Consider the following 13,348-nt stretch of genomic DNA (forward strand, 5'->3'; position numbering starts at 1 on the left):
GGGGCCACCGCCCGCGCAGGGGCTGCGCGTGCGCAAAGCGTGTGCGAGAGCAGTGAGAGACGCGCCACGCCGTGTGCCTCCGCAGCTCTACTATAGCGAGTTAGTCCCGGGAGGCTCGCCGCGGCCCCGGCCACTGGACCTCATCAACCCCGGGAAATGACGCCCAGCCTGGCCCCGCAGTCGCCGCGGCTCCTTTCGCGGGTTCCCGGAGGCATCCCTGCGGCTCGGAACATGACAGAGGAGGGCGGGGTCTCGCTCGCCCCGCCCCCGCGGAGGGATACCGGTGTCCGCGGCCCAAAAGTCTGGGGCGAGACGGCCGGGGCGTGTGAGCCACTTTGCCTGCTGCGCGTCCACGAGGTCCACGGGTGCTTGACCGGGGCCACTTCGCCGCGCGACAGCCTCATCTGCGCGAGTCTCGGCACTCCAGGGGTCAGTGCTCCCGCGACGCTCGCCCATCCGCGCCCGCCGCCGTCGGGGGCTCGGGGCTCCGCGCGGCCTGGGGCGGCCGCCCTCCCGCGCCCGCAGCCGCGCGGGAGCCGAGCCCGGCGACAGGCGGTGCAGAGCCCGCGCCCCGCCGCCACCCGCGATGCTGCTCTCTAAGTTTGGCTCCCTGGCGCACCTCTGCGGGCCGGGCGGCGTAGACCACCTCCCGGTGAAGATACTGCAGCCGGGTAGGCGAGGGGCTGGGAGTCGGGTCGGGGGACCAGAGGCACCGGAGACTGGGGGACCAGGGGCTGGGGATGCTTCGGGCCGCACCAACCACGCCCTCGCGGTCCCCACAGCCAAGGCGGACAAGGAGAGTTTTGAGAAGGTGTACCAGGTGGGCGCCGTGCTGGGCAGCGGTGGCTTCGGCACGGTCTACGCGGGCAGTCGCATCGCCGACGGGCTCCCGGTGAGTCGGGCCGCGGGGAGGACACGGGTTTCTCGCCTGCCGCGCGCTTCGTCCCAGCCGCTCACGCCTGACCCGTTGCTTTCCCCCAGGTGGCCGTGAAGCACGTGGTTAAGGAGAGGGTGACCGAGTGGGGCAGCATCGTAAGTGTGGGACCGGCAGGGCGGGCTGTCGGCGGAGTCGGGGCCTCGGGCTGTGAGCGCTGACTGACATGTCCCCCAGGGCGGTGCGGCCGTGCCCCTGGAAGTGGTGCTGCTGCGGAAGGTGGGCACAGCGGGTGGCGCGCGCGGCGTCATCCGCCTGCTGGACTGGTTCGAGCGGCCCGACGGCTTCTTGCTGGTGCTTGAGCGGCCCGAGCCGGCCCAGGACCTCTTCGACTTCATCACGGAGCGCGGCGCCCTGGACGAGCCCATGGCGCGCCGCTTCTTCGCGCAGGTGTTGGCCGCTGTGCGCCACTGCCACTCCTGCGGGGTGGTGCACCGCGACATCAAGGACGAGAACCTTCTGGTGGACTTGCGCTCGGGGGAGCTTAAGCTCATCGACTTCGGCTCGGGCGCGCTGCTCAAGGACACAGTGTACACGGATTTCGACGGTGAGCTCGGGCAGGGCCGCGGGGGTATGCCAACGGCCGGTGACTAACGTCCTCAGTGGGGGCCTGGTGGCTGTTGAGCCCGCGCCGCCTGGGGCACGTTCGCGTAGGCGATGAGCCGGGACGCGAGCCCGTTAGTGGCGGTGGGGGTGACGGGCTGGCTCGAGGCTGCCTCTCCGGCGAGCCAGGGGGCTGTGGGGTCGGGGTTGCCGCGCCTGCGTCTGCGCAGGGGGCGGCGGGGAGGGGGTGCTGCGGCTGGTGCGGGTGGAGCCGGTGGAGCCGGTGGAGCCGGCGCGGAGTGGACCTCCCCTGCGGGGGGGGGGGGGGGGGGGACTGCGTGCGTGCCGCGCGAGCGCCAGGGCGCGGGCAGAAATCCCCGCAATGCGGAGCGCGGGGAAGCCGGGGCTCCCCGCCCGCCAGCCCACTCGTCCTCCCTCCTCCCTCCGCCTTTCCCTGCAGTCCCCCCACTCCTCCGCCCGTCCTCACCTCACATCTGTTTGTTGTGAAACCCGAGCCGGCGCCCATGTGACCGGCTCCTCCCCCCCTGGCGCGGGAGAGGCCACGCCCGCGGGGTTTTTCCAGGCTGATGACTGACTAGCGGGATGGGAAGCTGGCTCCCTCTTCGGGCTCAGGCCTCCGGGACCACTGACTGAGCGTTCGGGGCTGACTGCTCCGCTTGGTGCTGGGGTCCTAACCCTGCGTGTTCCCCAGGCACCCGGGTGTACAGCCCTCCGGAGTGGATCCGCTACCACCGCTACCACGGGCGCTCGGCCACCGTCTGGTCCCTGGGCGTGCTGCTCTATGACATGGTGTGCGGGGACATCCCCTTCGAGCAGGACGAGGAGATCCTGCGGGGCCGCCTCTTCTTCCGGAGGAGGGTCTCCCCAGGTGTGTGGAGGGGCCTGGGCGGGCCGGCAAGGGTGACAGACCCCAGGAGCTGGCCCCTTCCTCATCCTCATCCTCGCTCCTCCCTCCCTCGCAGAGTGCCAGCAGCTCATTCAGTGGTGTCTGTCCCTGCGGCCCTCAGAGCGGCCCTCCCTGGACCAAATCTCCACCCACCCCTGGATGCTGGGGGCAGACGGGGGCACCTCGGAGAACTGTGACCTTCGTCTTTGCTCCCTGGACACGGATGACGGGGCCAGCACCACTTCCAGCAGCGAGAGCTTGTGAGGAGCGACCCGCGCCTGGCCTGTGGGAGCCCGCCGGCCGCCTGCCCCAGCCTTTGCAGGCCCTCCCGCTAGGCCGGCCGCTCCTCGGGAAAGCAGTGACCTCTGACCCCGGGTGACCTTTGCCCTCGGCACCGGGCCCCTCCCTTCGCTTTGAGTGCCTTTCGAACGCTGCTCTCACAGGACTTGGTTCTCTCGAGCTCTGTCTGTCCAAAGACCTCGGCCGAAGCCAGGCGCCCCCCCTTCTCGGGCGGGTGCTTGACGCCGACACTGTCCCTGTCCTGTGCTTCCGGAGGGCGGCCCCGTGGGCACCCAGCCCCTCCTCATCCTACCAAGTTGGACCAAGAGCACTCTCGTGTCCTGTGGCCTCACATCACCGGGGCACAGGGTCCCTCGTGTCCGCCCCCGCCTGCCCTCCGTGTGCGTCTGGGCACGTCCGCACAAGCAATGCAACGTTCGGGCCCCGCCCACACGGCGCCCGCGAACGTCTATTTATGGTGTGACCCCCGCAGAGGTCTATTTATTGTTTAATTTATTTGTGGAGGGTCCTCAGCAGTCCTGCTCCTCCAGGCCCCGGGGAGCCGGTGGCCAAGTGCGGGTCCCGCTCTGACCCGACCCCCCCCTGTGGAGGACGGGCTTGCGCCGGTGGCTCATGTAGGGGGGTCTGACGCCGCCAGCTCGGGTCTGCCCCTCGGGGGCGGCTTTAAATTATTGACCTTGTACAGTCTGCTTGTTGGCTCTGGGAGTTGGGGGGGTGGGGGGACAGAGTCTCAAGCCTTTAATTTATTTTAGTAGCTGTGTTTGTGGTCCTGGTGTGCAGGCATCAGGGACTGGGGTTCTTTCGGTTTAAAAGCAAGATGTCTGCAGATCATATTTTTTATACAGGGATTTCAATTAAATTGTTTTGTATGTAACGGATGTAGTGTGTTTATGGGGCTGGGGGTCGAGTGGGAGGAGGGGCCCCTGGTCCCTGGGCAGCCCCCACCCCGTTCCTGTGGGAGGTGGCAGCGTGGAGGGCGCTGGGCTGGGCGCTCCCTTCCAGACTGGAAGGTCCGGGGTGAGGCTCCCAGCCACCCGGTCCTGTTGCACTGGAAAGAGTGGGCAGGAGGGCGGGGAGAAGGGCAGGGAGCGAGGCCACAGGGGCTGTCGTAGCCACCCCCACGTCTAGGAGAACCTCTGGCCTCTTCTTGAGGAGGCCCAGTCGGGTGGGAGGAAGAAGGGGCCCCAGCTCCTGTTGCGCAGGGTGCCGTGCAGAGGGCTCCTGCTGCCCCGCCCACTGCTGGGAGGGTCTGCGGGGCGAGGAGAAGCGTGCCAGGCAGAGGGGGTGGCAAGGCCTTCCAGGTGCAGAGCGCGGGGGTGTGGTCAGGAGTGGGAGTGAGGCTGGGCCTGGCGGCAGAGGCAGTGGGAACCGTGGCCAGGTGTGAGGGTGGAACCGGGCCAAGTGGGACTGTGAAGGGCCTGCTGGGTGGAGGCCCCGGGCATGCCCTGCTCCCCACCGGAGAGCTCCCGTGCCAGGGCTGCTAGGCGGCCATCTGGGTCCAGTAGGGCCGGAGGCCTTGACCCTGAGTGCGGAGGCCCAGGGGCCCGGCCACACCCCCAACCTGCAGAGCAGGCCTCTTGCATCTGCTGCTGCAGTCGGGCAGAGGAGGGTCTGGGAGCCGCCCCGGGGCTGGGGCGGGGAGTGGGAGGAAATGACCCAGACAGGCAGGGCTGGGGTGCTCGCCCCGTCCCCCCTCACATGGTCTCAGCCCCTGAGGGAGCTGGTGTGCCTCTCCTGAGGAGCCACTGTCCGGCCCAGGAATTCCTGGGCGGCCTGCTCAGTGTGTGCAGGTGCCGCGGGACATGGTGGAGCAGGGAGATGGCCCGGCCCGGCCCGCCTGCCCACTGGGTGTCCACATGGGCCACTGGGGCTCCTCTCCTTGTGCTCACGCTGCCTTCTCCCAGCATGGTGGCAGGGCGCTCGGGAAGGGCTGAGAACAAGCAGCATCCCGACCCCCTGTGACAGCTGTCCACATGTCACCCAGCCGAGGGGGCTGGGCTGGTGTTGGACACCCACCATTCACCCACCTGGTGGTCCTCCATCAGCTCACTGATCCACCTGTCCACCCACTGGGCCACTCACTCAGCTCATCTCTGGGGGGAATCCTGAGTCAGGTCCTGGGGGCTGCTGAGACACCCACACTTGGTTCCAAGTTCGAGGAGCCCGGTGGGGAGGCCGGTCTTGGCCCCCAGGGCACAGAGGTTGGCCTGTTGCTGGAGGTGCGGTCAGGTGAGCTAGCCCTGGTCTAAGTTCTCACACACCTTTTCACGCTGAGCCAGCCCCACAGGTGGGCGACAGAAGCAGGGCGGCCAGGCAGCCGGTCCAAGGCCAACAGCCACCTAACCACAGGCTTGAGAGGGGCCCAGAGGACAGCGTGTCCCCAAGTCTGTTCTGCAGCACAGGGCTGTGCCCAGTGAGTTTGGGAAGTGCTGCACCCCCCCCCCCCCCCCCGCCAGGCCTGTTCAAGGCGCCTGGGCCCTGGAACCCCACCCAGCGACACTTGTGAAGGTGAGGCGGGTACTGACCACTCTGGCTGTGGATGGACAGGCCTGGGGGGTCACCACTGATGAGTTCAAGAGGTGCAGAAGCCAAGGCCTCAAGGGACACCTCCTTTGCTGCCTGGGGGCAGATGCCCCCACTGTGAAGGGGGTGACAGGTGAGCAGGGGCGGTTCACTGGGGGTGGGAGGAAGCTCAGCCCTATGCGTTAGGGCCAGTGGGCAGGTGGACGTGAGCTGAGGCCAGAGGGCAGGCCCAAGGTCTGGCAGGGGCTCTGGGGGCCAGTGCTCAGCACCCTGTGTGGGACTGTGCGGGGCTCGGGCAAACCCAGGTGCAAAGCCAGGGCCACCTCCACGGAGCCTGCCCTGCAGGCAAGAGAGAGGAGAGGGAAGACAGCCAGTGGGGGATGAGGGGCAGTGTTCTCTGCACACCCCTCGCCACTCGGACTGCACCAGCCTGGCCCCCAAGCAGCCTTCCCCCCACCCAGGGCCCTTGGGCACTGCCATCTGCCCCGACCCTAGCTCCACCCAGCAAGGGCTCTTGCCCAGGATGCCCTTGGGGAAACTGAGGCCCAGAGAGGCAGAGTGTGACTCTGGTCCCTATTGCTGTGCCCGCACACCAGGAAGCTGGAGGACCAGGCTGAAGGCTCCTGGTGGCCCAGGCCCACCTGGAGGGCAGGCTGCGTCCAGGACCCAGCTGTGGGCAAGGGGTGCTGGCCACAGGACAGGCCTAGGAGGCGGCCTGCCAGAAGTGGGGCACCTTCCTGGCCCCTCTGCTGAGGTCTCAGAGATGAGGGCTAAATGCCAGGCCCCACTGGGCGACTTGAGGTGGGGCTCTGGGCAGGAGAAAGAGCCCTCTCTTCTCTATGTCCGGGCGACCCCCGTTCTCTGCTTCCAGACACAGACCTGGAACTGGTGGGGCCTCCAGAGGGGTTGGCCTAGCCCCCAGGACCACCCCCTGGGGACTAGGCCACCAAGCTCCTCCTGTCCCCAGGAGAGAAAGGTTGTCCACTGTTCAGTTCCCTGAGGCCCTGGGTCCCCACGGGGAGCCCTCCCAACTTCTGGGTGGGATCTGACTGGAGGTATTCAGGCCCTCTCCCCCCAGACCTGGCCCCTCCCCCTGCCTGGGCAACCCCAGGAGGTGCCCACATCCTCCCCCGCACTCCGGGTCGGGCCCTGTGTGCACCAGGCAGGTGCCTGGCTGGACTTAGTACCTGTGGGGGAGGGTGTGGGCTGGCCTCCCAACCCCGACTGTCCCACTCCTCGGTCCTCAGCCCAGGAGGCTCTGCAGAGATGGGGGCCCCCGAGTAGCCGTGGGCCTCCCCCCCTCCCCTGGCCCCTGAGCCGCAGGGGCACCAAGGACAGTGCCGCCTGTTCGGAGTGCTGGGGGCCCAGTGTCTGCAAATGCCCCTCTGTGGCCCACAGGTTCTGTCCTCATGCCAGCCAGCCCTGCCTGCAAAGCCTGGGGCCTGGGGCTGCAAGAGGGGGCTCCTCTGGCCAGGTAGGGCTGTTCCCATGTGCAGGAGCCCAGCGGCCCGGAGGCTGCAGCACAGGGGAGAGGCTGCCTGAGCCCTGTGGGGCGGGGGGCACAGCCCCCAAAGGCCTCTCCCGGCCCCTCCAGGCTGTTCCTGGGTGGGCAGGCACCTTCCCCTCCTGCCTGCCCTCTTGCTGGAGGCTGCCCGGGCCCAAGCTCTGCATGGCTCGGGCCCTGGCTGTGGCCCCCTGGGCTGGCCCCCAGTGCCATGTGTCCTCCCGCATCTGGGGCCAGTTTCCTGTCAAGGCTCCTTCAGAGCCACTTGCTCGGGTCAGAACAGCTTCCATGGCTGAGGGACTTTCCTTGGGGTTGCACAGAATCCCAGAGTCCTGGTGGAAAGAACTGGAATCCTCAGCACGCTGTGGCCCGGGGTGGCGGGATGGCCCACAGCCCCTCCTCATGTGCCCCCCACTGCCTACTAGGTCGCATCTTCTCTGCTCTGGCTTCTGCTCTGCCACAAGATGTGGGGGTATGACCTCCGATCACTGATTGCTTTGCTCCCAGCTGGGCCTCCCCTCCTGGCCACCTCACCTCAAGGCTGGCCCAGCTTCCCAGGAAGAGAGGCTGGGACAGTTCAGAAAGCGGCCTGCAGCTGCAGAGCCTTGCTAATTTTCTTTTCTCCGACGCAGGCCCCTAAAACGAAACCCTGGCATGCTTTTGGTGCCAAAGCTTCTTGGAAAAGGGAAGTGACCCCTGGAGGACCCTGGCAGTCCCACCCACCCTTCCAGGCAGCCAGGCCCCAGCTGGCCCAGAGCCCCATGTGCTTTAGCAAAAGCAGCACAAAAAGGAAATAAGGAGGGGACAGGTTGGGCAGCTCAGAGGTGGGCAGTGGAGGCCTGGACAGCAGGGGCTGAGGGGCCATCGCCTGCCTGTGTGAGCTGCCAATACCAGCACCAGCCGGCCTGGCACCTGCCCACAGAGGCTGTCTGCACCCTGACCCCTGGCTGTGGCTGAGGCAGTGGGGCGTCTCCACAGGCCCTTTCCCGCTCCATGGAGGCTCCTGCTGGGGGCCCACAGAGGTCAAGGTCATCAGTAGCCAAGGGGATCCAACCCCCTGCCCTGGGGAGGAAGAGGGTGCTGGGGCAGGATCCCATCTTTCTGGCATGGGGCTCAGGAGGGAGCTGACTGACCTGGTCTCTGGCCCCTCCTGCCCCCCTTCCTGCCAGGAAGCTGCCTGCTTGGACCCAAAGTACAGGCTATCGGTGGACATTGGGCCCCAATGCCACCGGCCCCACCTACCCACAGGGGAAGCTGGCACCTGGCCTGAGGTCTCCAGGCTTCCCTGACCCCCCAACAGGTGCTGCTGCTGAGCTGGGTGTCTTGGATTCCTCACTCTGGAACACAGGGCTCAGTGACTTGCCAGCCCCTCCAGCCGTGGTGGGGGGTGGCACCAGAGTGTCCAGCAAACCCCTACTGGGGGGCCATCTGCCCCGCTCCTTGTGCCCGGAGGGAGGCCCCCTGAGGGCCGGGGCTGGGCAGCGAGGCCTCTCTGGTGCCGGTGCCCTGGCTCCTGGGGAGCAGTGACCAGGACAACCGGAGGCCAGCCAGGGGTCCTGGGCTGTGGGCGCTGCCTGATCCTGTGCAGTGCAATCCACCAGACATCCAGCTGTCCTCACCTCACGGTGGGGGGCAGAGCAGAGGGGGCCTGCGTCATGGAGACACCTACCTGGGCTAGGGTTTGTCCCATATCTTGCCTGCCTCCAGGTTCCCACAGAGGCACCCCTCTCCTATTTGAGGAAGCACATGCAGAGGGGCCACACCCCAACCCAGCGGAGCACCCCAGAGCAGGGCCCACCCCAGGCCCCGGTCCTCGCCCCCCATCTGGTTTCTGCTCGGCAAGCCTGCCCCACTCCAGCTCAAAGGAACGGAGATACCCTCGGGGGCTCACCCGCCAGGACGGCAGTGACACAGGCCCTACACACGTGTGCAGCCCCGGAGGGGGTCCAAGAGCTTCCCTGGGCTGTCCCGGAGCCCAGTCGGGGAGCCGCAAGGAGGGCGTCAGGACACAGGAGAGGGGGCTCCCAGAGGACATAGGTGCTAGGACCTGAGGGGCCTTTTGGGACCAAGGGCAGGCACAGAGAGAAGGTGGGCATCTCTGGGGTGAGCAGGGGTCCTGGGGGTGGCAGACAGGCCAGAGGCCATGCCTGAAAGGAGGGGTGGTGTGATGTGGCAGCCAGATGTAGGCCGACCTGGGGCCAGAGCCTGGTGAGGGGTTCCGTGCCCAGGGCCAGAGGGGTCCTCTAAGACCAGGGGCGGCGGTCTGCAGGGTCTGGGAGGTAGAAGGTCATTTGGATCCAAGGAGGAACAGAGCCCCAAGGACACCATGCATATGTGCAGGAAGTCCCAGGGCAGGGGGGGGCACAGTGAGACCCCTTCCTCTAGCCACCCCAGACTGGTTTGTGAGAGCAGGCCCCACCAGCGGACCATCCTGGGCCTGAGCAGGCCTCTTGCCCTGTGGTGAAGGCGGAGCTTAGGGCCCGGGGTCAACTGAGGACTCAGAACTGTGGTCCACTGGCCTCCCTGGTCCTACACCTTGGCCCAGCTTCTGGGACATTCTGTCCTCAGCACCTATGAGTGAGCCAGCCACTCCGTCAGCCTGGCACCTGACCCCATGCATGGCTGCCTCCGGTGGCCACTGCACCCTGATGGCCGGACTAGTTGTGGGTGCCCTGAGCCGGCCGCCGGGGCTCTGGCACCAGTCTTGGGGAGTGGGCCAGGCCCACAGAGGAGGCACCTGCTGGTGCCCTCACTCGAGGTGTACAGACCCCAGGTCCCACTGGGGGGGCCTTCCCCTGCTCCCCCCCCAAGGGATCCACAGAGAGCCCAATCCTGGGTGGGCCTCTGGTGACCCCAGTGCCAGCAAACTCTGGCCATCGGGTCCCTCACCTGACTCCCTGCTGGGCAAACTGGAGCAGAGAATGGTTGGTCCCCAGGGCCGGCGTGGTCCGTCTGCTGGCAGGAAGGCAAGGACTGAGCTGGGCCTGGCACTCAGGAGGTGCACATTGCTGGGTGGGTGCCGTGTTTCACCCTGGCCAGGCCTGAGTGGTCTCTTCTCTGGGGACATGGCAGTGCCAGTGGTGGAGCAGAGCCAGGGACAGGCGGGGGGCCCTTGGGGTCTGTCCAACCCACAGCTGCACAGTCCCTTGGGGCCCTGGTCCACCTCTGCCAGGCTGCCTGCCTGCCTGCCCTTGTGGGGCCACACCGCCGGCACCTGCCTGGAGCCCTCCCAGCAGTCTTTGCAAGCATGGGGCACCTTCTCTCTGGTCCTGCTCATCCCTCCCCTCAGGCCTTCAGCTCCACCCCCACAACACCCCAGTCCAGGTGCCCTCTGTCCGGGTGCCCACCCGCAGGGTCTGGTGCGGATGCCAGGCCTTTCTCTGAGTGGCCACCAGGGAGACCCGGCCCAACACCCCCATCTCCACTCCCACCCTTGTGGCACCTCGAGACCCTGCCCGGCAGCCACCCCCACCTGGGGGCCCCAGATCCCTCCATCTCCCCAGACAGGCCCCAGCCTCCCCTGGTCCTGTCTGGTCCCCAAGGGTGCTCCTGGCTCGCCCACCTCCTGAAGGGGCTACCCTGCCCGGACGTGTGTGGAGCCATGCTGAAGAGGCACAGTCCCGGGGCAGGGGCTGGTCCCGCCCTTGCTCTCAGCTGGCTGCCTTTTAAATGAAAAACAGAAAGAAATCCTCTTGCACCAATACTGCAAGCCACGTTAAGCATTTTTCAGAGCTAAATGGAAATCTAATAAAATTCGTGAAAAGTATTTTTAAAACAGCTTTATTAAAGCACGCCTTACATACCATAAAACCCACTTTCAGCCATTTCCATGAGCCTCCCACAACTGGACTGAGCCAGTCAGTTTTCCAAGTCGCACAACCACCGCCACGGGCCCATTTCAGAAGGTTTCCCTGCGTCGGAGACGTCGCCTTGCGGTGGGCCGCCCGCCCCTCCCCACCAGCCGGGGCCCCGCCCACTGCCTGTCTGCGCAGACTCCCCTGCTGTGGACGTGTCACAGCAATGGGACCACACAGCTCGCAGGACAGTGTTGGGTGTCTGGCTGCTTCCACTGAGCACTCATTTGGGGTTCATCCTGGTGGCAGCACAGCCCAGCAGCTGGCCCCCACAGGTGTCCACCGCGAGGACACACTGGATTAGCCCTTCCCCACAGCCCGCTCTCATGGATAAGGCTGCTGTGCAGGGACACGCGTGTACATGTCAGTGTGCACGCATTACCGGTTCTCTTGGGTGGATGCTAGGACCGGAACTGAGGGGTCACATGGTAAACTGATGTTTAACTTTCGAAGAAAGTGGCTGTTTCCCATTCACACCAGTAAGGAATGAGGGTCCCCAGGACCCCCCATCCGTGTCCACCCCTGTCCGTCGTCCTTTTGTCTTCAGTCGTCCGGGGGTGCGGTGAGGGTGAGGATGCGGCTGCGTTTGCTTTCAGTGTGAGTTTTCCTGGTACCTCAAGGTGCTGAGCACCTTTCCAAACTCGACTGGACACTTTACCCAAGAAGATATACAGCTTTCCTCCCCCACTGGTTAAAAGTCTAATAAAATTTTTTGCCTGTTTTTTTAAACTTAGGTTGTTCATCTTATTATTACTTTAAAATTCGTATTTTAATTGTGCTAAAATATACATAACAATTTTAAACATGTTTTTCTTACTTTTGAGTTTCAAATATTTTTATATATTCTAAATATAAGTCCTGCCCTACTGGTGTGGCTCAGCGGGTTGAGTGCAGACCTGAGAACCAAAGGGTGACTGGTTGGATTCCCAGTCGGGGCACATGCCTGGGTTTCGGGTCAAGGCCCCAGTAGGGGGTGCACAAGAGGCAACCACACATTAATGTTTATTTTTTCCCTTTCTCCCTCCCTCCCTTCCCCTCTCTCTAAAAATAAATAGATAAATAAAATCTTTTTTAAAAATTAGATAAACAAAATATTTTAAAATACATATATTTGAGGCACCTTCCACACGCTCCAGCTGCGGCAGGGGCGATTGCGGGGCCCACTGTCTGGCTCCCCTGCCTCCACGCACAGCCTTGCGCCTGCTGCGGGCCCACGTGGAGGCGGTCCCCGTTCCACTGGGTCCCTCCTGGGTGAGGGGCGGTGGTCTCCACAAGGGCCAAGTCTGGGGGACGTGGGTCAGCGGTGAGAAGGACACTTGCCCTGGGAACCTGGGACCCGAGACCAGGGAGGTGCCCTCAGACATTTCCTCTCAATAAAAGCAGAAGGCGGGGCGTTGACAGCCCCTCCCGGGTCCTACGGGTAGCGCGGGCGCTGTGCTCCTCAGCCCCTGCTAGCCCCCCGCCGCACCAGAGCCCCGGGGTGCCTCCCAGGACCGCCCCTTGCCCTCGAAGATGCGCCCCTTCCCCGCGCCCCCAGGGCCTCTAAGGCAAGCCAGCTGCTGCCCTGGGACAACCTCCTTCCTTGGACGGGTCGGGGCTCGCAGGGCCTGACTCTGCAGCTGCTCCCTCTCCCCACCCACCCGTGTCCCGGCTGTCCACCCCCAGGGGAAACCGCGACCCCAGCCCCCACTCCCCAGCATCCTGGAGGAAACCAGACCTCCAAATCGGACTGGGGGTGTGGGGGTCCCCACGCGGTGGCCCCACCCTCCCTGCGGTCTTTCCAGCTCCGAGAAGAGCCACCCACCACCCGCCCCAGCCCCAACGCGCCCTGAGGTGCAAGCGCGGGGGTTGCACCTGGTGGGGAGGGCACCCAGGTGGACGCCCACCCAAGGCGCCAAGTGACGCGGATTTCGCAGGCTGAGCAGCTGCTCCCCAAATGCCTGAGTCCTTCCAGCGGTCATCCGCCACAGCCCACGTGCCCCGACCCACGTTCCCGTGACCGTTTCTCACAGCCGGCGGCCGCCGTGCCCCCTCCACAGCTCACGGACCGCGCCCCAACCCCGCAGCCCGCAGCCTCTCACGTAGGCGCAGCGCAGAAAACTACGTGTAAGTGTACACAACGCAGAGTTTGAGAAAACATCCACCGTCTCAAGCGACAGGCAGCGAGTTAAAACGAGCACTAAAATAAGATCTAACTGGAGCTGAGCTGATCCAAGACTGTCAGATGCAAAGCGCTGAGTGCGGGAGGGCGCGGGCGGGGGGCCGGGGGCAGGGGACAGGCGACCGGGTTGGGGGTGGGAGGTGGGGGCAGGCGGGTGGGCGCAGGGTGCTGGGCCCCACCCTCGCTGCGGCGCCGGGACCCGCCTCCCAGAGACACCGCTCCCGGCAGAGCGCAGCCCGCAGCCGCAGCCACGCGCCGGGCACGCGCCGCCAGGCCCCTGCAGCCAGCACCACCCGGAGCTTCCGCCCGTTTTTTGTCCCTTCTCAGCTAAAGGCAAGTGTCCGCGCGCCCCACTTCTGTCCCCTCCCTCCTCAGGCCTTCTCCACGCAGGTCGCTCCACAGAGCTCATCTGGTCAACGCCGGGTCCCACCTGCAGCCGCGCGTCCCGCCCGGCGGTGCCCTCCTCCCTCCCCCTTCAGCTCCCCCGCCTCCGTCCTCGGCTCGTGCCCACGGTGCCCACGCTGGCTCTGCGCCACAGCTCGGCGGCCCCTCCACTCGACGTCAAACGCAAATGAAGAGGCTGGAGACCAGGCGCCCCGCCGCGCGCGCCCCTCCCGCCTTC

At 65.7% G+C, this 13,348-nt stretch overlaps 1 protein-coding gene across 1 annotated transcript; it reads left to right on the forward strand.

The window, feature by feature from the left end:
- The first annotated feature begins 67 nt into the window (after positions 1–67).
- Positions 68–3,558, forward strand: PIM3 (Pim-3 proto-oncogene, serine/threonine kinase). Its single transcript, XM_053919814.2, has 6 exons — positions 68–671; positions 783–892; positions 982–1,032; positions 1,112–1,481; positions 2,190–2,366; positions 2,461–3,558. The coding sequence occupies exons 1-6, from the start codon at positions 587–589 to the stop codon at positions 2,646–2,648; spliced, it is 981 nt and encodes a 326-aa protein (XP_053775789.1). The 5' UTR covers positions 68–586; the 3' UTR covers positions 2,649–3,558.
- Positions 3,559–13,348: the final 9,790 nt, after the last annotated feature.

The sequence above is a fragment of the Desmodus rotundus genome, chromosome 3 (genome assembly GCF_022682495.2).
Source record: "Desmodus rotundus isolate HL8 chromosome 3, HLdesRot8A.1, whole genome shotgun sequence".
Taxonomy (NCBI): domain Eukaryota; kingdom Metazoa; phylum Chordata; class Mammalia; order Chiroptera; family Phyllostomidae; genus Desmodus; species Desmodus rotundus.